Source organism: Odontesthes bonariensis, chromosome 5 (genome assembly GCF_027942865.1).
Source record: "Odontesthes bonariensis isolate fOdoBon6 chromosome 5, fOdoBon6.hap1, whole genome shotgun sequence".
NCBI lineage: Eukaryota > Metazoa > Chordata > Actinopteri > Atheriniformes > Atherinopsidae > Odontesthes > Odontesthes bonariensis.
The window spans coordinates 34,951,961-34,977,541 of record NC_134510.1 but is presented as its reverse complement, the minus strand read 5'-3'; the positions used below and the strand labels follow the sequence as shown (position 1 = coordinate 34,977,541).

At 42.7% G+C, this 25,581-nt stretch overlaps 2 protein-coding genes across 3 annotated transcripts; both read left to right on the top strand.

The window, feature by feature from the left end:
• The first annotated feature begins 876 nt into the window (after positions 1-876).
• On the top strand, positions 877-13,399 carry LOC142380403 (ubiquitin-conjugating enzyme E2 E1-like). Of its 2 annotated transcripts, none has more exons than XM_075466235.1 (6): positions 877-985; positions 1,925-2,111; positions 5,839-5,889; positions 7,830-7,962; positions 9,478-9,625; positions 13,154-13,399. In XM_075466235.1, exons 2-6 carry the CDS (start codon positions 1,957-1,959, stop codon positions 13,249-13,251), a joined length of 585 nt encoding a protein of 194 aa, XP_075322350.1. In that variant the 5' UTR covers positions 877-985; positions 1,925-1,956; the 3' UTR covers positions 13,252-13,399. The 2 variants fall into 2 exon arrangements, with proteins under 2 accessions (XP_075322350.1, XP_075322351.1); XM_075466236.1 differs by having other exon boundaries at positions 899-985; positions 1,928-2,111.
• Positions 13,400-18,124: 4,725 nt separating this feature from the next.
• On the top strand, positions 18,125-25,368 carry nr1d2a (nuclear receptor subfamily 1, group D, member 2a). The gene is made up of 8 exons (XM_075466234.1): positions 18,125-18,419; positions 20,985-21,203; positions 21,297-21,385; positions 21,476-21,620; positions 21,706-22,367; positions 22,453-22,638; positions 22,874-23,084; positions 24,081-25,368. The coding sequence occupies exons 1-8, from the start codon at positions 18,389-18,391 to the stop codon at positions 24,278-24,280; spliced, it is 1,743 nt and encodes a 580-aa protein (XP_075322349.1). The 5' UTR covers positions 18,125-18,388; the 3' UTR covers positions 24,281-25,368.
• The last annotated feature ends 213 nt before the right edge of the window (positions 25,369-25,581 follow it).

Here is a 25,581-nt window from a genome sequence, read left to right as displayed (position 1 = left end):
CATTATTATATCTCATGAGTAATTCTTGGATAAGTCCACAGACGTGTGGTCAATTTATGAGGTAATTGTTTAAGTTTCTGTGGCTGATAAAGACAAAACTTAGTCAAAGCTGAAGATAGATCAGAAATTGTCCCTCAGCATTACAAAACAAAACATACCAGATTATTTAAGTCATAAAAGTTTTATTTTTAAATATGTGGCCAGCTTTTGATACATTTAGAGTATTTCTAGTGATTTATCTCACATTAGTGTTATTTATTTTTTTTACATTTTTTTTTATCAAGAAAGCACAAAGTAAGATTCATTTAAATACAATATCTTGAATTGGTTTAGTTTCCTTTTTAAACAAACAGAACCCACCCACCCACACACTGCTGTAAAGGAAAAAACATAAGCATAGATAGCAAAGTTAAATAAATAAATAAATAAATAAAAGGAAAAACAGTAATAATGATAGTAGTAATGCTAGTAAGAATTAAAGTGACCATACAGTGATGACAAAATTGAGAAAAATAAATGAATAAATAAACTAATAAAAATAATAATAATAACGACAGACAATGCATTTTCAAGTACATGTCAATAATTAGGCAAGGTCAAATATATATATATTTATAAATATGTGGCCAGCTTTTGATACATTTAGAGTATTTCTAGTGATTTATCTCACATTAGTGTTATTTAACTGAAATATTTAACCAATGCAACTCAAAGTTCACAAACTCAACCTCCTGTTGCAACCGCATGTGCTGTCAAAGTGTCACTGGTGCAACATGACGAGCTCCCAGGGGAAATAAACCGCATTAAATTACAAATGTTATTTTATTTAACGTGTAAAACCACAAGCTGCACGCTGTCCTGATGGCACAGTGGGACCGGTGCTGTTCTGCCGAGTGAAGCCGCGGTGAGCTACTTCCGTTCCGCAGAGGGCGGACAGGCACCAGCCAGCCTCGACGGTGGCGGAGGTCCAGACACAATAGAGTGGGTAAGTTCGCAAGCAAGGTGAATGTTTAAAGGCCGACGTGACGATGTGCAAACGGAGTTAATTTACTGGTCTGCAGCTTGTCTGTGTTTTCGGTTATTTCCATGGCCAACTGCGCAGAAAAAGACAAACAAGACGATCGGGTTTAGATCGGGGGAAAAGGCTCCGGCTATGTGCTGGCTCCTCTTAACGTTTCAGTCCAATGTTTACACTCTTCCTAGGTGGGGGGCGTTAGCAGGTATATCTGGCGGGGGTGAACTAACTAACTAATCCTCTAAATTTATTTTCACTTAACCCACACTTTTCAGGCTTTAGTTGAATATACAGTTATGAAACAATTTACTTCTACACGCGTTTAAAGCTAGTTAGCCTGTTTGCTAACGATATTTCGTTAACCGTCACGGAAAACGTTAGCTAACGTTAAAAAAAACTCGTAGAGTCTAACCGGTACTGCGAGATCTCGCGAGAGAAAGAAACTACGAAAACAAGTTAGCTTTTAGAGATAAAAAAAAAAGAGGTGAAATCTTGATTAATTTATCTTTAAATTCTGTTTGCAGTTAATAAGTAACGCTGCTATCATCCTAATACAGTCTAATACACTAACCCTTTAATAACTATTGGCTTCATGGAGCTTGTAATATAGTTTCTGTTTAAAGTAATTTAAACAACTTTAAATTGAACTGTTTTTGAGGCTGTAGTTAACGCTGCTTTATCATTTTAACTGTCTGAATTCAGACAGTAAGTTTAGTCTTAATAGCCACATGATGCGAGCTTTAAAACTTTTCATTCGCCAGTTCTGTCAGGCTATTGAAATATATTATTTTCTTTTTAAAAATATTGACTTATCCGGTGACTTGGAGGATAAATTGGCATCTGCGCTCGTTAGAGAAAACTGTAAAGGTGCTCCATCTTTTTCCAACTCTGCTTTTGTTTTGTTTGCAGCAGGTTGCGGCTCTTCTCCAATCCAAACCGGTATGTTGGATGAGGATTCCCGTGCCAGCACCAGCTCTTCCTCATCGCCACCTTCCTCCAGCCAAACCAGACAGAGGGACACATCTTGCAAGAAGAAACGGGACAGCAAAGCCAGCATGAGCAAGGCCTCCAAGCTGCTTTCCACCAGCGCCAAAAGGTAGAACTTAAAACCCCCAGAACGCATAGTGATGTTTGAACGCAGCTTGGGAAATATCTCTATGCTTGCATTGAAAAATATTTAGAAAACATTCTGATTTGAAATGAACTTTGGCGTGTTTATATGTATAATAAAGAGTGCTTGCCTCTAAACATTTATCGGCTTGAAAGTGGGCCTGCTAATCTTTAAGGAAAACAGATAAAAATGATAGTAGCAAGTTGTCCTTGCTGAAATAGCAGATCATTTTGGCTGATCTCCAGGATAATCTTTCATTTTTGTAAAGTCTCCAACAAGTAAAAGCTGCCGCCACATATTCTCGCATGTTTTAGGTTTATACGAGGAAACAACCTAAATAAGTGTGGAGTCATGAATCCCAAATCTAGACCCTCTAACCTTCGAGGTGGGAAGCGTTACTTTAAGGTGTGCTCTCGTGTTGGTATCCACGTACAAAAATGACCAGAGAGTGCAATTATTAAACGGTAAAGTGAAAGTGATGAATAATTGCACCCACACACAGCACGACGTGCACTCTGGTGCTTAATCCTGACAACAGAATGAAGTGTGAAACCAACTCTGTTACATATACATGACACACTGAGAGCGCACACAAGCCAGTGAGCAGCCACCCGCGATGGCAAACAAATAAAAGAGATTAGGAGATTGTTTATTTTAGATCAGAAGAGCAGCCTATTAAATCCGCATCACATTTTGTTCAAGGTAAATATTTGATCCGACCAGCAACTTGGTAAATTAATCTCTAATTAAGCGCAATGGCTACATTCCCCAATACATTTGAACACATCTCTACAACACAGTGGTCAGATTAAGAGCAGTTAGCACGACTGCATTTTCTATTTCTCACTACTTGGTGGTAAAACTCTCGCCCAGGATCCTTTGATGACAGAATCCGAGCAGGATAGCACTCAGCTGACTCTGTTATCCAGGAATATTGTGGTGTGGCTGATAGTCAAAATCCTATTTCAGTATTTTCATTAAAAATGTATACAGAGAAAGGCTCGGCTAATAAATGAACAATCATTTTGTTCTGGCTATCACTGGCAGCTGCACAGCAGACGAGCTGATCTGTTTTTCTAAGTCGTTCTCCAGTTGAGTTTCTGAAAAACCCGAAGGTAGCTTGTGATGTGTTGTTCCCCCCGCAGGCTGAACGTGTCATAAAGTTTGCAATGACACAGCCCACCCGTTCAGGGAAGACATTTGATTGGTCAGTATCTCTCCTTGAAGGATTATTGTGCTGCCCTGTAAAGCTTTTCAGCAGCACTCCCAGTCACAGACCCGGCTCCTCGGGAAAAAAATGTCACTTTCCAGCAGAAACTGAGTTAAAATGAGGAATTTTGATTTTCCTTTTGATTAGATTATTAAAAAACAAACAAAAAAAAACATTTCTACCACCTGTAATGGTTCGACTGAAAATGTATCCTGATTGAAACAGATTGGATCTGTTTGATAAGGCAAGGCAAGTTTATTTGTATAGCACAATTCAACTACAAGGCGATTCAAAGTGCTTTACAGATACATTAAAACAGTAGAAATAAAAAGCATGATTTAAGTTTTTAACAAAAAAGAAAGAAATAAGAACAATATAAAATCAGTAGTTAAAATGTGATTAAGTTTTGAAACTCAGGCTTCAGATTTGGATAATGTGTTCACACATGACATTTTTACTTTGATTGTAATGTATTTTCCAGACTATAAGTCGCACTTTTTTTTAATAGTTTGGCTGGTCCTTTAAATTATATATCAATTAGTGGTGGGCATAGATTAATTTTTTTAATCTAGATTAATCTCACTGAAATCTTGAAATTAATCTAGATTAAAATGGCTCATTCAGGGGTCCGGCAATCCGCGGGGTTCGCGGAAACAGACGTGTAAACTTTAGTTCCTATCCAAACAATAGTCGTTTAATCCTGAGACTGTTGCAATTGCCGTGTCGAGTGCTTCAATACAATAGTGTAGTAACCCCACGCATACCTTTCTCACTGCAATTAAGTTTTATTTCGGATTTATTTCGGATTTTATTTCGAATTTAGTTTCTTTTTCACAGCTGCCTCTGCTATTCCTGCTCTTCTCAGGTGTACGTAATGTAGTTTTACATCATTTGTAACGTGATGTATATCTTGTATATCAAATTGTAAATAACAAAACGTTTATTCGTGTCCCTGCCCTCTCTTTCCTCATGTTCTTTTCCGCGGGGGTGCTGCACAGCCGCGGGGCCTTTTAAGAATTTAACATTCTAAATGTGACGTCACGAGCTACCAAAGCAAATTCTCAAGTGAAGCTTCTCCAGCGACCTCCGCTACCAGGTAGCGGAGGTCGCTCTTGGTGAACACGCAGCATTAGGGCAGACCAGCTTATTCACATGCATGGCTCCAGAAGTTTCTCTAGCTTCGCCAACTTCTCATATTCAGCACTTGTTGGGAGGGCCAGGTGGTGCTGCTGTTGAGATAGCGTTGTGTGCAGTGCGTCTCTGTTGCGTCACACGCGCAGTATCCTCCCTGCGGCCACCATATTAGGAGCGCTGTCTGTTCCAACAGGGCAGATTTTGTCAACTATCCCCCACAGATTAGCGACCTCCATAAACTGCCTAGCACAGGCTTCTGCAAAGTGGCGTTCTTCTGTTTTAATCACACCTAACGGCAGACAAAGTACATCGGCCTACACCCGAGCTAAAATATCAAGGTAAAAGTCATCATAGTTTGCTTAGGCTACCTATTTTGACCCAGTTCCCAACCCAACTTTGAGAATAGATTAACGGCGATATTTTTTATATCGCCCGATAAGACTCAAATTATCGCAGCACGTTAACGCCGATAACGGCCCACCACTAATATCAATATATATATATATTTTAACATGTTTTTAAATGTTAATTCATACTGACTGACACAAAACAAGGGGTAAACGTTGCTATCTACAGCTGCGAGATGACACTCCAGGCTTGTGACAGCTTTACGCTGCAGCTGCACCACTGAAAAAATGAACTGAAACATTAACTTAAAGACGACTGAGAAAGACTGAACACGAAGAAAATCCTATTCTGCAGATTCCAAACTGTAGGTGGTAAAATATGCAGACGAAAACGGCAAGCGAGCAGCAGAAAGAATGTTTGGAGTGAGTGAGAAACTTGTGAGTTAGTGGCGAAAAGCAGAGGTTGATCTTACTGCAGTGAAGAAAACAAAGAAAGCTACAATGGCCAGAGCTGGAGGAACGAGTCCACAGGGGGGTCTTTGAACAGCGTACTGCCAGGAGAGGCTCGTCAACGGGGCAGTTACGTCTCCACGCACTGGTACTCTCCAAGGAAACAATTTATATCTGGTAGAACATCTGGGCCACTTTTCAACACGTTGCAGCAGCAGTGAAGGAGGATGGCAGAGCTTTCATTCAACAGTCACATCGAAAGAAATCCAGGATGGAAGAGGAACAAAGCTATTCTCTTCCTAGAATAGATCTGCTGTGTTTTAATGGAGCGACACAGAGCTTCCTTTTTTCTTTTAGAAAACTAAAACCGCCTTCACACGGTCGGTCAGTTTCACAATTCACATAGAAACGGTTTCTAAAACCAGATTACTCAATCACCAAGTTTCATAACGGCATATTTCAAAGATGCACAGATTAATTATTTCTGTGTTGTTAAGGTGGAAGCTTTTGTTTGAATGAACCATTATCTTGAGTTGTGGCTGTGATTGATTCTGCTTCTTTGTGTGTGCAGGATTCAGAAAGAGCTGGCTGACATTACACTGGACCCCCCGCCAAACTGCAGGTGGGTTTTACTTTTTTAACACCAATCACACATTGTTTACACTGATTTTAGCCGTTAAAATACCTATAATCTGATACTGAATCACATCAGATTTGATTTCTATATAACATAAAACTGTAGTTGCTCATTTTTTTTTAACTTAAAGTTAATATAATTCACTTTTTATACTCCAGAAATCTATTAAACATTCAATTCAATTAAAATATGTCGGTGTAAATAAATGTGGAACCTGGAGTAAGTTATCGGTAATCAAAAATCCAAAGTATTCATTTCAAAAGGGAACAATGACTAATTGGATAATTCTGTGGTGGTTTGTAATAAAAAAAAAGGACTTGTTTATGTTTATTATGTTTCTTTTAAAGGGCGAGTTTTATAGATTTGATTGGACAAGAAAGCGGCCTGAATTTATCACACAGAGTTCTGAGAAACTGATATAAAAATGGATTAATTTGGGGGGAAATGAGCGGATTAGTTGTTGTAATCCTTGAGTCATTCTAGCAAATTTTAGGTATGAAACACTTAACATTTTCTGTAATGTGGTAATTATGAAAATCTCAACTTGCAGGGAACGATTCCCCCTTTTGTCAAATCATTCCACTCCAGAAAGCTCCTCAGCAGCTCAGCCTGACCTCCACTTTTTCTATAAAACTGTGAAGTGGAACCTCAAGTGGAAATCTAGCTTCTGGCATCTGACCGTAACCTAAGGACAAACGCACCCGGATCATTTGGTTTGGGGGCGATTTGAGCATAAACATGCCAAGTTTTTGCAGGTGTACAGGTGAATACTAACACCAGAACACTAAACTAAATCAGCAGCTACATGTCAACTCGAGGTCACTCAAACTGTCACTTTGCTCTGATTAAAATTAAACAGGATTTTCTTATCAAGTAACCGAAAGACGATTTGGCAACACGATGATCTCGAAGCAGCAGATTGTCTTGACCTTTTTTTTTTCCACACGGTGTTCAGCGTGGGCGACGGTCCAGTTAAATGTCCGTTTTCTCCCACATCTTCCTGACATATTATCTTACCACAGATAAGAGTTTAGGAGGTTGGATATCAGTGAGTGATGGAAGGGAAAGTGCAGTATCAGTAAAGTCGCTCTGGAAATGATGACCTTCACTACAGTTAAGGCCTAAACTTCAGACATTTCTTTCAACGTCCTGTTAATTGGGTCAAACTTTGCATTTATACTCTCAGTGGAAACTGCCAAACATCTGCGCCCTCCAGAGTGTGAGCAGTATCGCGTCTTCTCTCCGTGACCCCCTCTCCCAGCGGGGCTTCATGTCCGCTTTGAGGGAAAATCAATACAGATTACAGATCATGATGCACAGACGCATCTCAGGGAATCTGCTTTGAACTTTGGCATCAGTGACTGAAACGGGGCCAAAAAGGAACATTTTTAGCTCAACTCTTACAGGGAAAGTAGCCTGAAATAGTTTCATCTGATCAGGGATGTGAAAATGAATAAATGTCCACTTTCCTGTAACGTGTGGAGAATAATAGAAACGTTTAACGCCGCATCAACACCCACACGGTTATTGATCTTCGTGGAATTCCCTTTTAATGACGTCGGGCAGCTATTTGTAGTCTGTTTTAGTTCTCCTCTCTGAACACACACCCACACACTCCAGCATGCTGCCAGTAAACAGCGATGATTAAATCTATTGATGCACATTCACACTGTTTCTAATCTCCGTTGGTGTCTTTTTCTCATCTTACTTTCTGATTTATGGGGCCATCTTTGCTGCGTTTTCTGTTTTTTATTTTCCTTTTTAATATCTGGAGCACGACAACGTAGCAAATAGGATTTGACCAAATATACGTTGACATATTGAGGAGATTCTGCAGGTAATTTTTCCTGGTATTTTCCTCGGTTTCGGTGCTTCTTCCAAACGTTTGTGCACTCTTAAGTGAAGTTTGCTCTTTGTGACTGCAGTGCTGGCCCCAAAGGAGACAACATCTATGAGTGGAGATCGACCATCCTGGGACCGCCAGGCTCCGTGTACGAGGGAGGGGTCTTCTTCCTGGACATCGCCTTCACACCAGACTACCCATTCAAACCCCCGAAGGTACCGAGCAGTGGGGATATAGATGGGTTTGCTGGACAGAAACATTACTGGATGTGCACGTGTCCCGTTGGCAGCTGTGATAAACGTACATTTTCATGTCAGCCGGTAATATTTCGGAACAATCTCTCCTTATTTGACGATATCTGCAGCTGGTGGAGACGTTAGTTTCACTCGGCTTGGTGTGTAATAATTTTCTACGTTTCTACTTCACAACCTGCCGCATTTAACAGAGACGACACCTCAAATAATTCCCCGTCGGGAATAGTGACGGGATTCAAGATTCCTCTGTTGCCACTTAACAAAGTACGGTGAAATTTCGAAGCCGCTCGGGATGATGGATTTGGCAGTCGGTTAACTTAATGAGTTCCAGACTGGGGTAGCTGTCATATTTCTAAGAGAGTGATTGCATGGCCTGATGCACATTACTGAGAATGGATTTGAAACGGATTAAAATTGAGGGATTTATTGATTTATTGGACCTCTCATTATGGTAAAATCCTACCTTCCACGGTGACATTTCCTCTAAAGTAAGGGAGTGTGTTTGTAGCCAGATTATTTAACAGTAAAGAGGTGAAAGTGCTGCATTAAAGAAGATTCATGCCGATTCTGACTTTAGAAATAGAAAATGTTTCTGAATATTAATATAAGTCATGTTTTAGCCCTTTTCACACAGGCTAATCCCAGGTTCTGTTTGTAAGTTACGGAGGAAGAATGGGGGTCAGAGTTGACGGATGAGTGGAACTGAAAGTAACTGATAGAGCTCTTAGTGTGATAAAGTTGTTTTTTTAGACGGTATACTGTCGCTCCCCCTCTGTGTTCAAAGAACTACCAAAGAAAAACGTTTGCCACCAAAACTTTCCAACACAGGTCTGTAGTTTTTCAGAGATCCACGGAGACTTTCAGCACCCACACATGTGAATAATGGTTTGCCTGTCCGTGCCCCACCGGATTATTCGAGCCAGTTATGTAACAGCTGTGGTTTCTGTGGTTGCAGTCATGGAAACATAGCTTTCTGTGTTTAATTGATGCTCTTTTCTTTGGTTGTGTGTGAGTTTATGGAAACTAGAACAAACCCAGGTGAACATTGGATATTCATAGGTGGAGAAGTAGAGCTGCATGTCACTTAATAAGTGGTTCGGGCCGTTTGATTGGTGCGATAAACATACAAACTCCTGTAGTAATGCTCCACATTTGGAGCTTCAACAGAGGATTTACAGTCATATGACTCGCCTGCGTTCAAGGCTGACGGGTAACTGATTAACAGAAGCTAACTACCTTTCAAGATAATGACTCTTTGCAGTTGAAGTACCTCTGACGAGTCACCAGAGGGCGTTTATCTCCTGCACCTTCACAGCAGTCTGATATTGATGAAAACACACAGGAGTGACTGCTTGGATCTTTTTGATCAGTTAAAAGCTTTGTGGAGCAAAATGTTTAAGAGCGCTTTATTCAGGATTGGAAATGGTGAAGAATGTGCCTGCGCGGTGGTTAGATGAAGTGTTTTTGTGTCTGCAGGTAACTTTTCGTACGAGGATCTATCACTGCAACATCAACAGTCAGGGGGTGATCTGTCTGGACATCCTGAAGGACAACTGGAGCCCCGCCCTCACCATCTCCAAGGTGCTGCTGTCCATCTGCTCCCTGCTCACAGACTGTAACCCAGGTGAGACTCGCGTTGGTTCCAGCTGGATCAGCACCTGGGCAACGACAGTTTTACTGCGTCTGATGTCACCGATCAGAGTTATTGTCATGGCAACGCCACAACGTATACTGAGGAACGTATGAGAGGCTTTTTATCAGCTGACACAACTCTGGTTTCTGGGAGGAAGGAAAGAGGATAGAAGGAAAGGAAAGGATGGAATACAGGAAAGGAAAGAAGAGAAGAGGATAGAAGGAGAGGAAAGACGAGAAGAGAAGGAAAGGATAGAAGGAGAGGAAAGGAAAGAAAATGGAAGGAGAGGTAAGACAAGAAGAGAAGGAGAGAGGATAGAAGGAGAGGAAAGGATGGAAAGAAAGAGAAAATATCAAAAGGGAAAGAAAAGACAGGAAGGAAAGATAGTTATAAATCCTGATAAGGATTTGTCACAACAGAGCAACAAATAGTTCAACCACAAGAGGGCAGCAGAAACATAAAGCCACAGAGACGCAGATTAAAAGCAATGAGAATAGATGAAACCAGTAAAATTAATACCTCCTGCCATGTTTAACGCTGAGCATTAAAATATAACAGCTGCAGGAATAAAGACTTTCTCAGACATTATTAAAAACTCCATGGGATAGCAGCACTATTTATTTGTTTTGGCCCTGTTTTCTTCTCTACAGTGACCTCTATCCAGCCCTCTTGATCAACTTATTGATCCTATTTTTAAAACATCAGTGATCACTATCCAAATAGACACATAAATATTGATATGACCCAACGATTTTTTTCTCTCTGTTGACAGTTAACAGTTATTTCCTTTCTTTTGATCATCCCTGCTGGGAGTTTAGACAAAAAACACTAGCTCTGAAACAAGATGGCTGACAAACAACAACAATGAAAATATTTCTCTGCCACAATGCGTGTTTAACTACTAGCTGCTTCACTTCACACTGAGCAGCTTCGAAATGACTTAAAAAAATGTCTGTTGGGGTGGAGTTGCAGTACATTTCCAGCTTGGTAGCACATATCTGCAGCATACGAATAAAGCCGCCGTATAAATGGGCACCATATCTTTAGCAAGGCTTTCCACCGGGCCCCTTTCTTATCGTTCACTTTGAAAACGACTCCCCTACGGTAGGATAAAGCTGCAGCATTTCTCCCACTCTGCGGCCCGCCTCTGTTTGGGGTGTTGAAATTAATTGGTTGTGCGACCACCTTCGGTAACAATGTCTGAAATAGCGAAACTGAAGCAGGCCCAAATAATAGCACGTAGTGATGCTCCGATCGATCGGCTGCCGATCATGATCGGCCGATAATGCCCAAAAATAGCCTGATCGGCGATCGGAAAAATATGCCGATCAAAAAGCCGATCACGTGACGTAATTACAAGCTTTTTTTTTTTTTTTTTTTTGACGTAAATTACTAGCAACCACTTTCTAATGTGGTACGGGACGTGTGTACAGAACCGAACAGGCAAAACCTCTACAGTGCTTCTCGACAACATGACCTCTCCTGTCTGGAATTTCTTCAAAGTGTGTCAGAAAGATGTGAAACTTACTGCGGTCACGCCATCTGCGCTTCGCGCTAGCTACACTTGAAAATCGAGTGCCCGTTTACATCGCTTCATACGGTAAAGCGTGTGAGCGGATTTATGGTGCATTCAAGTGCACCCCGTAAACTCAATAATCTATATCGAAGTTGATTTTCATTTGTTGGAATACATACACCTGTCATTACTTGGTTGTTTTTTTTACTACATTCTTTTTAATGATTAAAACAAAATGATAGAACAAAATTATTGAAGCATATTCAGAATCAAACTCATTTCTGCATAGTCAGATTTGAAAACTTCCTTAAAACCAAATCAAAATGTTCTCTGCCGACTCCACCAGATTCTTGTTCTACATGTCCCCAGCTACCTCTTTGGAGATTTTCAAGTTATTTCACTGCATCATTGTTTAATAATCTGATGCTGAAATCATACCCAGTGGATGATGTATATGGGCAGATTAAAATAATAATAGAAAGTAAAAAAAACAATTGTTTTCTGCAAACTCCACCAGATTCTTGTTCTACATGTCCCCAGCTACCTCTGGCAGTTTAATTTCTATAAATGGTGCACTCTCTGCTAGATGAAAGGCATGGAAATGTCCGATTCCTTCCATGATCGGCAGTGATCGGCAATCGGCAGATCATGATTTTGGTGATCGGTGATCGGTGATCGGTCCAAAAAATGCTGATCGGAGCATCACTAATAGCACGTCCTGGCTAGCTGCCATGTTGTTTTTTTTGTGTCTCTGTGGGATACGGGTGGGGAGAAAGGAACGCTGAGCTCACTCCGAAGAGCATCGGCTGTGCATTTTAAAGGGAGAAAAAACATTTTCATAAAAGACAAATTCAAATTAATCGATTAAAATTGATTTATCACCCATCCTTCTTTTTAGTTTTAAAATTAATCACCGGTTCTTTGGTCTTCCTTACATGCGACCTAAAGAAATTTGAGTCGCACCAGCTACAAAAAGGTCAAGTAGACCCACAATGGCAGTATCAACTGAGACGGTTGATACTGCCAGACAGGACGGCTGAGCATGGCTGTGTTCGAAACCGCCTACTACATACTCATCGATCAGACAGTATGCAGAGCGTTTACCCACAATGCATTTTGCTCCTTGCCGAAATCAGCCGGCCTGAAGCTGATTTCGCTTAAGCTATAAACTCTGTAAACTTTAGCAACATTTGAAACATTTTCAGGAGAGAAAGTAGTCGTTTAGATCCCCAACGTGTTGAAAATCTGACAAAATACCGGCTATTTACTATTTTGTTCCCACGAATTCGGCGCTACTAAAGCTAGCCGCAGTGAGCAACGCACTTCTGGTTATTTTCACAAAATAAAATACCCGTTGCCTTTTATCACAGGGAAAGCCATTACGATACAATTGGTGCTTTTGTTTTGAAAACAGGAAGTGAACCTACCCTCGTTGTAGCTAGCTTAAACTGCCGTTTTGACAGGAAATGACGATCGGCGACGTCACGTTACGTTGCATCTTTGAGTATGAGTAGTAACTTCATGATGCATACCCAACATTTCGGAGAATCTAGTATGCATCCGGGAACTTAAAAAAAGTTGAAGTTAGTAGGAGTAGTGGGAGAAGTAGGCGGTTTCGAACACAGCCCTTGTGTAGAGGGCGAATAAAAAGGGACTTAAAACCGTGCCCTGTGGGGCTCCTGTAGTCGTTAAAATTGAGGCTGTGACAAAATGTCGCCTAAAATGCAAGCAGCGGTTGTATTATTCAGTTTAAAATGGTGTTAGCTGAAACATTTGTCTGAAACTCGAGCCTTGTGAGGGATTATGAATGTTGTCAGAGTAGCCATGATACCTTTTAGACTTTCCTTGGATCCTCTCATTGGAGCCACAGCAGACAGCCAGTCCAGGATACATTATTATCTCTTCATGCTGTTATTTCACTAGCTTCAGTTTTTAAACATGTGTTTCTGCAGATTAACTGAACTCAAACTTTCTTCTTCTTCTTCTTTTTTTCCCCTGTTCAGCTGATCCCCTGGTGGGAAGCATCGCTAACCAGTACACGAATAACAGAGTGGAACATGACCGAACGGCCAAACAGTGGACAAAGCGATACGCCACATAAGCCCACAGGACATCAGTGGGGGGGGGCTCTGGGTTGTTGTGTCGGGTTATTTCTATCTCAGATTTTTAGTACTTTATTGTCTGGTATATTCTTTTCTTCCTGATTAAGTTATCTCTGCAAATAAGGTAATAAAAGGAACACAATGGGAGTCCTGTCGTGCCCTTTATTTTCTGATAAAATCTGGCTTTCATAAGCAAAACGTAAGCAGGTGCTTAACAATGCAGTTAAAAGCAAATGTGCAGTGTAATGAATATGATATTTATGTTATCCATCAGATCTACACTGGATGAGTTGTAGCTGACACATTAATTACATGTCCATGTGGAGGTGCTGCTTATGAATAGGCCGAAGATTAAAGTCGTGCAGGGTAACACATTCAGGGTCTCCATTTCAGACCATGTTCCAGTTTCAACGATGCGTCTTAACGCTCCTCTGTCGTCAGCCCTCTCACTCGGTTACCGCTGGGTTCAGTGTAATAATTATTTAAAGAAATGTGGTTAACCTGTCGGCAAGTTGGAGGCATATTTACAGCTTTGTTGACCCCGGAGGTACAGGGAGGGCTAAAGATGGAAACACTGCTGGTGGTTGCCAAATATAGACGCCTACTAATGTCGTCAGATGTCAAAGCCAGACCACCACCGGAGGTGACATGTGCCTGATCATTTGTAGTGAGAAACCTGCAGGTCAGAAACGCATTAAAGTTCATCCTCATCGTTAAAAAGACGCACTCAGTGTCTCGGAGAATGGAAATGACTTTTTTATTAAGTCAGTTTTGTGCTAAGAAAAGTGTGTTTGAGGCTTGAAAGACGTTAATCTCGTTATTTCAGCACTCATTGGACACGTGTATTCAGGAGTTGCCAGCAGATGTAACCTGCATGTTTTGGACTGTGGAAAGGCTCAGACCCCCCCCAGTGGGTGCAGAGAGAAAATACAGACTCCCTGCAGCGCTGCAGTTCTGATCGCGTCAGACTCTGCTCCGTCACCAAGATTAAAAAAAACAAAACAAAAAGCAACGTGTGTGTATGGTTTCCTGCTGTGAATTAGATTAAAACTCGGCCACAGACTTCAGCTTTCGTTGTTCCCGCTGCTCTAAAAACGACCTTTAAAGTGTTCGGCTCTCAGAAATCCTGCTGGTGGCCCACGTGTCTGGATGAGCCGACTTCCTGCCGAGAGGGAATCATTGGACAGAGGCTTGAACTCCGGCCAGACAGCTGAATCCGGGAAATGAATACTCAGGGTCTCCAAACCATGACACAGTTTCTTTTAATTATTTTCTCGCACGCCGGCTTATTTCTGGGAGAGGAAAAATTTAAAAAAAAGCCAAAGTTGGTCGTTAAACCCATTTAAAAAAAACCCTGGCTGGTTGTTCATACGCACCTGAATAAACTCCATGAGTTAGCTGCTGTAAATGTTAATCATTTACATTTAATGCTTCTAAGTTTAGGCATAGCAGGCAGATTGGGCTGCAGGCTTGAAAATAGCCACCGCAGTCGGGATAAGCAGCATTTTTACATTGATGAATAAATGCCAAGGACGACCATCTGCTTTGCATGCTGAATAAATCCAGATCAGTTCTGTTTTACAGCATTTAGAGGTTGAGTCACTGTTTCCATGGCCTCACACCAGCGTTAACCATTATGTTCATAATGTTTATCCCACCTTCAGGTGTCCCGTGTGCCATCTCAGGTCAGAGCAATCTGAACCAAAGGGGCGGGTCAGAGGTGCCATATAATGTCTGATTTATCCAATCCACTTTATTTATAAAGCACAGTTTAAATAAACACAAAGGTTTCCAAAGTGCTGTACAATAAAATAAATACAATAAAACATAATAAATAAATAAATACTGTCCACCCCACCCCAAATAAAATATCTGTGAACATAAAATCAACAGCCTACGTGGTATTAAAAGCCAAGAAGAAAAGAGGTGCTTTTTAAGAAGAGTTTTAAAATTAGACAGTCAGGAGGCCTGATTTAGAGGATTTTTAAGGCCGCTGACCCTCTCCAGCTACCGTTTGAGTGGTTATAACACGAAACCTACAGATGTGGAAGGGTTTTTCACCTCGATGCATACTGGATGTGTTATTGTGGGGACTTCCTGGCTCTTCATTTCTTAGAAGTCATACTAACAACAGAGGGTGCAAACAGAACTCTGGGTAGATTGATGTGCAAATTCTGAATAGTTTCTACATTCGAAATGTTTGAAGTCAAGTTATCTGGGCTGCTTTTAGGGTTCAATGTAAAAAAACGAAAAAAAAATCCTTCAAATCTGGCGTCAATGTTCAATTAATTTAATTATAAACTCTTGACTAAAAAAACAACATGTTTTGCTATAATAATAGGTTATTTTTAACCAGTTTCACTGTGACATGTTGATGTTTTGCAGTCATTCAGCGTCTGGAAGGGAGACTGTGACCAATCTCCAGTCATATGGTTAATTTCTCAGTTTTTATCTTAAGTTCAGAGAATCAGCTCAAAGAGACAGAAACTTATTTTATTTCTTTAAATACAGCATCAGCCCAGAAGCTGGTTCGTCACATTATCCTGTCGTATATGCAAATAACACAGTTGTGGTATAAACGTGAATCTATTATGCAGCTGAGTGTTGAATGAGTGTGTTTATGGGCTGCTTTGTGCAGGTTATTGAGACAGGAAATCCTTCATGTGTGACTTTAAAAAGTTTGAACCCAGAGCAAACCGGAGAACAATGAGACACTGATGCAACCTGGAAGATGATGGCTGGTAGTTTTTAAAGTTATCAGCACTTTCATTCCCATGTAGAAGCAACAGGAGCTGCCTCATCAAGAACCAAAACAGGCCTCCTTGGACTGGTTGACACCATGTTTTAGAATTGATTTAAAGATCAAACTATTGGCTTTAAAGGCCTTTCAGAACCTGTCATCTACTTATCTAGCTGACCTTTTAGTGCTGTATGTAATCAGGCAGATATCTGCCCCTGAGGCCAGAGGGTATTTGTGGTCAGAGCTGGAATGAGGAGTTTGGGTCAGCAGAGTTAACTGTCCCAGTGCACATGAACGGCAGCAGAATCGAGTTATTGACTTAAATGCGTCGAACGCAGCGACGCTGCAGACTGGAAGACAACTCAAGACGTTCTGCTGCTTCTAACTTCCTCTGCGGGAGATTACGGTCCATGCGAGTACAGCCCAATTCACTGCACGGACGTCGTCTTTAAGCTGCTTTAATTATGATTTTGTGGGATGAGGCTGCGGGTATGAAATCAGGATTTTATTAGAGCGGAGCCACAGTCTGGAAGTGACTGCCAGTGGACACGTAGTCTTTGCAGTCCCAGTTTCTGATGCGTTTAGTGAATAAGAGCAGCTTTATTGGGAAGCTGGCTGCGTCAATATGCACTTATGCTTTACTGTCTTCACTTTGGAGCATGAACAGAGCACCTGGGCCCGTTTTGGGTCATTCTAAAGGTCCGATTTTGGTCCGACTGGCACAATAATGAATTTTTTCTAGCTTGGATAAAACATTTTTATTGACTTCTTTTATATCTCTTCCTAAAATGAACCTTTTTATTTAAATTTTCACTGACGGGTTGCTCTATTTCATTATTTTTCATTCTGATTACTTGTTTTTTATGAAGTTAGTCTACTCTATATTTTCATTACCCCCCTGCCCGAACCAGGATTTGCATCCCCACCCCGCTGTGACTGGTGTGCAGTTGGTGAGAGGCTGGGGTACATTATGGTGGTTGTGGTGTGAGGGGCAGTGTTGGCTGGCATTAGGGGGGTGACTCTGAGACGCCAGTGGTCATTGTCTAGCCTCCTGGAGGTGTCGTGGGCCCAACTAGACGAAACACTGATGAAAGGAGGTTCCCACCTGATGACCCCAATGACATGTTGGTCAGCACTGCTCACTGATCTATATAATAGGGAGTATAGGGAATTATTCACTGAGTCTGGTCCTTTATTTTATTTTAATTTTTTATTTAGTTTCTTGTGTTTATATTGAATCCTAAATTGTCTTTGTTTTCTAAATTGTCTTCCCATTTGTCTAGGTACCTGACTTATCGCACTTACTCTAGCACTAGTTATGCTCTCAGCTGTTTGGTTTTGGAAGGAAATGCACTTATGATTTCTTGTGACCTGAAGTTCTTTTGGCTACCGATGTGGAACAGACTTATTGTAAGTCGCTTTGGATAAAAGCGTCTGCAAAATGACCGTAATGTAATGTACTTGTTTTTCTTTTTCCACGATAAAAAAAGCCTTTTGTTCCTAAAATGAACCTTTTTATTTAGGTTTTCATTGACAGGTTGCTCTATTTCATTATTTTTCATTCTGTTTACTTGTTTTTTTATGAAGTTAGTCTACTTGTTTTTCTTTTTCCACGATAAAAAAAAAGCCTTTTGCTTATTCTGCATATGTTTGTAACTTGTAAATTGAATTATTATCAGTGATTTTAACAGTAAATGGGGAGATCTCCTTCCTGAAGACCTGAGAAAGCGTCACAGTGGTTGGTAGACCAGATAAATGGTGCTTTTAAGACGAGCTTTAAAAATGCAAATGTTCCTGCTTCATGGAAATACTGCGGCTGAAACTGAAAGAAGCTGTTCTTTGACTTCATAAAGCGGCCTTCTGTTCCTGTTTTATCAGGAGAGCAGGGGGCTGCAGGGGGGGCTGCAGCAGCTGGAAGGACCGGCTCATTTAGCAACCTGAACAACAACACAGCCTGACTGTGCTCAGCTGTCAGGGCTTCACCCTACACGTTGTGCTCTGCAACGTGACCGTCTTTTGCCATTCCTCTGTTACGTCGCCACGGCCGCCTGGCTCCGCCCATCCGGTGTCCAGAAAGTGTGTCACTGGGTTAAAGTGGCTCGAGCAACCCCGGTGTAGGGGCGTGGCCGACAAATAGGTCACATGGGTGAGTCCTACTATTGAGAACATTTAGTCCTCTCCACTAACCCGCAGTCAAACACAACAAGGGGGAGTTCCGCTGGTTCAGCCGCGCACACACTGCGGACCGTTTCCCGACCAGCAGCCGTGCTGTGAGCCCCAGCTCCGTCTCTCTGCTCGCAGTATTTGCCCATAATTAGCCGCAGTTTGTCGTGACAAGACAGCCGGAGTGACTAAAATCATCTGTTTGGAGATTTTTTTTCCCTCTTCGATCCGAGATGCCTGAGGACGTTGGAGCAGCCAAGCCTGGTGAGAGCAGCACATTTCATACAAATAACTGGAATACACAGTCCGTGTACAGACAGTAATGCGTAATGTGTGCAGAATTAGGCTGTGCTGCAGTGCCAATGAATGATGCGTCCTGTTGAGGCAACGAGGACATTTTGATTTATTTTGAAGGCAGATCAAATCAAATCAAATTTATTTATATAGCCCATTTCATGTGCAAACAATTCAAAGTGCTTTACGTAAAATAAAAGCATTGCAGTAGGGAGTGGAAGAAGCATTAAAAAGAATATAAAGAGAAACAAATAAAATAATCTAAATGAATTTAAAAACAAGTACCAGTCCAGATAAGTTAAGAGATATTTCATGCATAGACACATGACAACAGAAATGTCTCAGATCATCAATTAAGTGTGTGTTTTGTTTGTTTTTTACGCTCGGATTATAATGACCCGATTATGCGTCAAAAGGCGTTAACGCGCGTTAAATGTTGGTTTTAGAGGTGTTTAGTTGCACTAAAAGCTGTAATTCGGGCTCCGTGGCCCTGCTGTTAAACCGGGTTAGGAGTGCCAGTGCGTTTACATTTGACACAACAACAGTGTTCCACTTCCCCGATTCCGCTCACATGGACGCCGCATCCTAAGCCATGTGCGCGTGTGTACGCGCTCTCAGCAGCGCCGCTCCGATTGGTCGAGGGGCGTTTCCACTGTGCGAGCACGCGTCGGCGGAATCGTTCTCGTATTGGCCCGAGCGGAGCCCGTGACGTAGAGAATTGGATAATCCGCCATGTGCACGCTTCTGCTGGCGTGCGGCTGAGCTGCGAGGTCCACGTGAGACGGTGGAGAGACAGCACGCGGCTGACCTAGATCTCTCGGCTCGCGCCGTGCGTCCACAGAAATGCATGACAGGTCCACGTGTGGGTGGGCCGTGAACGAGAACAGTCATGGTTTTTGGTTAGGTAATCGTCTGTGGCCTCGGAATGAAGTTTGTTTTCCTAAATTAAGAAAAACTCGCGTTAATATTCCAGCAGGGGCGATTTTAGGATCTGGTCTTTAGGGGTGCCCAGCCCCCAGTGCTCACAGAGGCACATTATTTCTCACTAATTGAGGCGAACTAGTACATTTATACATTTCGGAGCCGTATTAGTTTTGCTTTGAGTAGTGTTTTCCCCTACAACATTCAGTTTTGACCTCTTCATTTCAAAAGACTGTGGCTCGACAGAGAGCCTGAGACAAATATTGAAGATAACTCAACATTTATTTTGGGAGTAAAGAGTTAAAACAAACAAAAAAAATGCTAGAAAATAAATAAAATGGTCACTAAAATAATGCATTCTTGAGCAAAAGAAAAAGTGTTTTTGCATAATATAATATTTTAAAAATGTGCTGAGCCAGGGGGTCCCGAGCTATCTCACGGTGGTGCCCTGGCACCACTAAAAAAAAAAAAAAAAAAAAGTTTCAGTGCAATCTGTTGGTTTCCTTAGCTAGGAAATTGTTTTTGAATTGGCTCTATATGAACGAATTGGATTATTTTATGAATAATTATGATTACAATTAATTGAATTCCAATTGGCTTGAATTGGACTTTATTATCTAAGTGCCTTGAGATGACATTTGTTGTATTTGGCGCTATATATATATAAAAATGAATTTAATTGAACTAAAAATATCCTAGCCTCGCCCCTGTATTCCAGTAAAGATGCATTTTTGTGTTTTTAACAGGAAACTGACTCTGTGTGTTCGGTATTTTAACTGCAGCTCATTCATTTCAACACTTTCCCCTGGACGGGGTTACTGTAACAGTGGCGTGTTTATTTAACAGTTAAATTAACGTGTTTTTAAAGTTTCTGCTTTATAGAGCAGCCAGCTTTAGTTATCTGGCTCCGGACAAACATGTTATTACATAACCACCCGGGATGATTTCCCTTTGCACCGTTTGATTTCTGCAAGACTTCCCCTGGCGCGTCAGTGTCTGGTTGTCACGCCAACGGAGCACGCTCCTGTTTGCACGCAGACTGGGGCGTGTTATATAACCGCGTTATCCAATCAGCACTGGAGGTGATTAAGCTGGTCAAAAAGCAGCAGCCCAATGAACCAACCAGGAAACGGCAACAAAACGTGGACAAACACGCCGCGTGCACATGTACGTTCCATGAACATGTTTGTTTATGTGGCCTGTCGGGGGCTATTTTTACTGCAGTGGCACTTTAACTCCTGTTATCTTTGGTTTGCATTTAACTGAGCTTCATGTGTGGTAGATTTAAAAAAGAAAAAGAAAAATCTGTGTTTTGATATAGATGATGATAGATAAATGCTTTATTCATCCAAATTTGGGAAATTATTGTGTTGCAACAGCGTACAGTATAAAAGATATGTAAACAATTAAAGGAAAAACAAGCAAATAGAATAAAAATAGAGAATAAACATCAGCTATAAACAAATCTACAGTATGAAGAGTAGGGTAAATAATAATAATAGTAATAATAATAAACATCAGTAAACTAAATAAATATGATAAAGAGCTAAATTAAGACGAGTGTTGACTGTCACCTGTCCTCCTGTTAAGCGACCTTTCCTCTCTTCTCCACAGGAGGAGTCATCGCCTACATTTCCTCCAGCTCTGCCTCCACCTCAGAGTCCCGTTTGAGCCCCGGCGGCAGCTTCATGTCGACCTCGCCGGCTCCGCCTCGGCCCTCGCTGCCCAGCAGGGCCGTGGGCATGGTGGTGGATATCGCTCCGCCGGCAAAGCGCGGCCACGGCACAGAGAAGGCCGGCCGCTCCTCCACGTCCGCCAAGAGCAGCATCACGAGTACGTCTGGAGTCGCTGTTTTTACAGTATTTGCACACTTTGTTGCCCATTGGCCCGTTGGACGCCACTCACACGAGTTGCTTGTCTTTGCAGAAATCAACGGCATGGTGCTGTTGTGTAAGGTGTGCGGCGACGTGGCCTCGGGTTTCCACTACGGCGTCCACGCCTGCGAAGGTTGCAAGGTGAGACGAGCGGCTCGATTGATGCAATCGCGTACGTTCCTCTGAGTCCCGCTCACATGCTTAACGCTGCTCTTGGCTGGTCTCTTGCAGGGCTTCTTCAGGAGGAGCATCCAGCAGAACATCCAGTACAAAAAGTGTCTTAAGATGGAGAACTGCACCATCATGAGGATCAACAGGAACCGCTGCCAGCAGTGTCGCTTCAAGAAGTGTCTGGCTGTCGGCATGTCCAGAGATGGTGAGCGTTTTTGATTCGGTTTTCCCACTCAGGAGTTGGCCTCGTAGCTCTTTGTGTGTTCTGACGCCTCCGTTTTCACTCTTAGCTGTCAGGTTCGGCCGCATCCCCAAAAGAGAAAAGCAGAGGATGTTGCTGGAGATGCAGAACGCCATGAACAACATGATGAGCAAAAGCAGCCAGCTGCACGGCATGCTGCACGGCCAGCAGAGCACGCCGCTGCCCATGGAGGCCATGACCAGCGACGTCAGCTCCTCCTCCTCCTCATCGTCTTCCTCATCTTCTTCTGACTCTCCGTCGTGCTCCAACCCCTCCTCCCCGCAGTGCCCCCAAGACTCAGAGTCTGTGGTTTCCATGGACACCAACTGCAGCTCGGCGTCCTCCTGCGCCTCGGACAGCAGTGAGGACGAGGCCGTCGTCACGGGCAACAGGCAGCACCAGGACGCCTTCACGTTCAGCCAGCAAGGCCAGGCCGGCGCGGCCGCCCGGGAGTCGGCGTGCGACAACCGGCAGCAGGAAAGCTGGAGCAGCTGGAACAACGAGGCGTCCGCGGGAGGCTACCAGCACTGTCCTTACAGCGGCGGCCAGCGCGTCAGCAACTCTGCTTACAGGGAAGAGAGGGGAGCGCACCAGCAGCACAGCAGCTGCGCTCCATCAGAGGAACGCCAAAGGCAGCCGGAGCTCAACACGCAAGCCGCCCCCGGTGGTTATAACGGACCAAACAGCTGTGGGAGAAGCAGAGCACACTTGGTGAGTATTTTCCCGCTTTCGCCGCTGCTGCATCCCGCCTCGACTCCTCGCCGTGACTCTAAATGCCAACACTTCTGCTTTCCAGGTTTGCCCGATGAACAACTCGCCGTTCGTGGACCCCAGCAAGCCCAGCCAAGTGATCTGGGAGGAGTTCTCTATGAACTTCACCCCCGCTGTGAGGGAGGTGGTGGAGTTCGCCAAGAGGATCCCGGGCTTCCGGGACCTCCCCGAGCACGACCAAGTCAGCCTGCTGAAAGCCGGAACATTCGAGGTGAGAGGCTGGACGAGCTAAAAGTAAACGCCCCGTGTTATTCAGAGAAAGTGAAAAAATCAGTTCTTCTTTGTGAACAAATTCTCTCGGGGATGAGATCATACGAAGTCTGAAACCCGTGTTTAGAAGCTTATTTACACAACTCAGTCGACTGGATCTCAGTTTTCCTCATAACTTTCATTTATTTGCACAAATAAAACCTAGATTAAAAATCTCTGCTCCCTCCCTTATTCAGGTGTTGATGGTGCGGTTTGCCTCCCTGTTCAACATGGCCGAGCGGACGGTCACCTTTCTGAGCGGCAAGCGGTACAGCCTCGACACGCTGCGGTCGCTGGGCGCCGGCGAGCTGCTCAACTCCATGTGCGAGTTCAGCGAGAAGCTGGCAGCTCTGCGGCTGGACGCGGACGAAATGAGCCTCTTCACCGCCGTGGTGCTCGTCTCAGCCGGTAAGAACGATGAGCTGAGATCTGTAACTGACCTGAGATCTGAGATCTGTAACTGATCTGAGATCTGTAACTTACCTGAGATCTGAGATCTGTAACTGATCTGAGATCTGTAACTTACCTGAGATCTGAGATCTGTAACTGATCTGAGATCTGTAACTGATCTGAGATCTGTAACTTACCTGAGATCTGAGATCTGTAACTGATCTGAGATCTGTAACTGACCTGAGATCTGAGATCTGTAACTGATCTGAGATCTGTAACTGACCTGAGATCTGAGATCTGTAACTGACCTGAGATCTGTAACTGATCTGAGATCTGTAACTGACCTGAGATCTGAGATCTGTAACTGATCTGAGATCTGTAACTGATCTGAGATCTGTAACTTACCTGAGATCTGAGATCTGTAACTGACCTGAGATCTGAGATCTGTAACTTACCTGAGATCTGAGATCTGTAACTGATCTGAGATCTGTAACTTACCTGAGATCTGAGATCTGTAACTGATCTGAGATCTGTAACTGACCTGAGATCTGAGATCTGTAACTGACCTGAGATCTGTAACTGATCTGAGATCTGTAACTTACCTGAGATCTGAGATCTGTAACTGATCTGAGATCTGTAACTTACCTGAGATCTGAGATCTGTAACTGATCTGAGATCTGTAACTTACCTGAGATCTGAGATCTGTAACTGATCTGAGATCTGTAACTGACCTGAGATCTGAGATCTGTAACTTACCTGAGATCTGAGATCTGTAACTGATCTGAGATCTGTAACTTACCTGAGATCTGAGATCTGTAACTGATCTGAGATCTGTAACTGACCTGAGATCTGAGATCTGTAACTGACCTGAGATCTGTAACTGATCTGAGATCTGTAACTTACCTGAGATCTGTAACTTACCTGAGATCTGTAACTGATCTGTGATCTGTAACTGATCTGTAACTGATCTGAGATCTGCGCTCACGCCTTCCCTGTCTGTGTTTTCTGGTTCAGATCGCTCGGGGATCCAGGACCTGAACTCGGTGGAGGCCCTGCAGGACAAACTGATCCGGGCGCTCAGAAACCGGGTGATGGAGAACCACGGCGACGAGTCGGCCACCACTTTCACCAAACTGCTTCTCAAACTTCCTGAGCTGCGTTCGCTCAACAACATGCACTCGGAGGAACTGCTCTCCTTCAAAGTGCACCCGTGAAGGCTTCCTTGAAGGGCGCGTTTGTGCCCCCACCTCCTTTAAACCTCCACCAGGACCTGCCTCCCACTGGCCCCTCACACCCCCCCCCCTCCGTATTCGACCAACCCCACTGCGTGTTTATCTCTAGAATGTATGAGTTTGTTTTTTATTGGTTGAGGAGGTCATGTGGGGTCTGAAGAGAGAACAATATAAAGTGTACTGTATTTATAGAAGAGATAGCTTTGCTTGTTGCACAGAAACACACGCGAGCGCACGTGTGACGAGGTTTTAAGTTGTGTAGACGGATGCATTTTTCTATTTTCCAGAGGAAGGAGAGTACTTCAGAGGCTTTATGGAATTATAAAGTTTAAGAAACAACATTGTAAATGATCTTGATTAGATTTATTTTTTATTTTTTAACATTTGTTTCCTCCAAAAGCCATTAATTCCAAAGTGTATTCTCGAATGAGCGGGTGAATGCGAGAGATAATATATCGTGTACGTTACATACGTTTGGTCCAATAGTTTGGCTGTTCCACGTGTGGTGAGAAAGACGAGCTATCAGAAGACGTGTCGAAGAATGTGTGACGGTTGCTGCTAATGCATGGCTGTAGTTAATGCCAACAACTATAATCTGGATCTGCTCCCCGTCTGGTCTTTGTTCTGGTGTAAATAGTGTTGTACGTTTCCTTTTTTTATTTAATATTGTTTACGCGATTCGTGTCCACAAGAGCTGCCAGTACTCTGCCCGGTCGATGACGCCACTTAAAGCGAAACACTATGGCTGCACAGGTTCCAGGGCAGAAAAACCAAGTATGAAAGTATGGCAAAGTCCACAAGTAGCGCAGCACTGCATCATGTAAAGGCCATGTGTAAATGTAACAACGCAAAACTGTTTTTGACTGTTTTTTTTGTGTAAAAACAAACTGTTTTCAGCATGGCACTGAATTTCGACACCTGTTTTTCTTGTTCACTTTGATGAAATGTCGGCTTCTCCTACTGGCAGAACTGCCATATGTAAATAAGTATATAAATATATATATATATATAAATCTCTTGAACATAGATTATAAATACCATAGAGTATGAATAAAATCAAGTGAAGAATGCTTTTGTGTGGTCAGTGTTTTCATTGATGAGATCATTCTAAGGTTGAACCTTTTAAGTTGCAGTGAGTCTTGTTCACCAGTAGGTGGAGCTACTTGCCAGCAACATCGTGGTAGAAACAGCATTTCATCAAGTTTTGCCTGCAGAGCTGCTTTAATTAGGTTAATTCAGTTAAGCTGAATTTGGATTATTTTAACAAATTCACACTATTGAAG

Coding starts and splice junctions, on each gene's coding strand:
- LOC142380403 (XM_075466235.1), top strand. CDS start 1,957: ATGTTGGATGAGGATTCCCGTGCCAGCACCAGCTCTTCCTCATCGCCA. Junction 2,112..5,838: donor CTTTCCACCAGCGCCAAAAG/GTAGAACTTAAA, acceptor TTGTGTGTGCAG/GATTCAGAAAGAGCTGGCTG. Junction 5,890..7,829: donor GACCCCCCGCCAAACTGCAG/GTGGGTTTTACT, acceptor TTGTGACTGCAG/TGCTGGCCCCAAAGGAGACA.
- nr1d2a (XM_075466234.1), top strand. CDS start 18,389: ATGCCTGAGGACGTTGGAGCAGCCAAGCCTG. Junction 21,386..21,475: donor ACGCCTGCGAAGGTTGCAAG/GTGAGACGAGCG, acceptor GGTCTCTTGCAG/GGCTTCTTCAGGAGGAGCAT. Junction 22,639..22,873: donor TGAAAGCCGGAACATTCGAG/GTGAGAGGCTGG, acceptor TCCCTTATTCAG/GTGTTGATGGTGCGGTTTGC.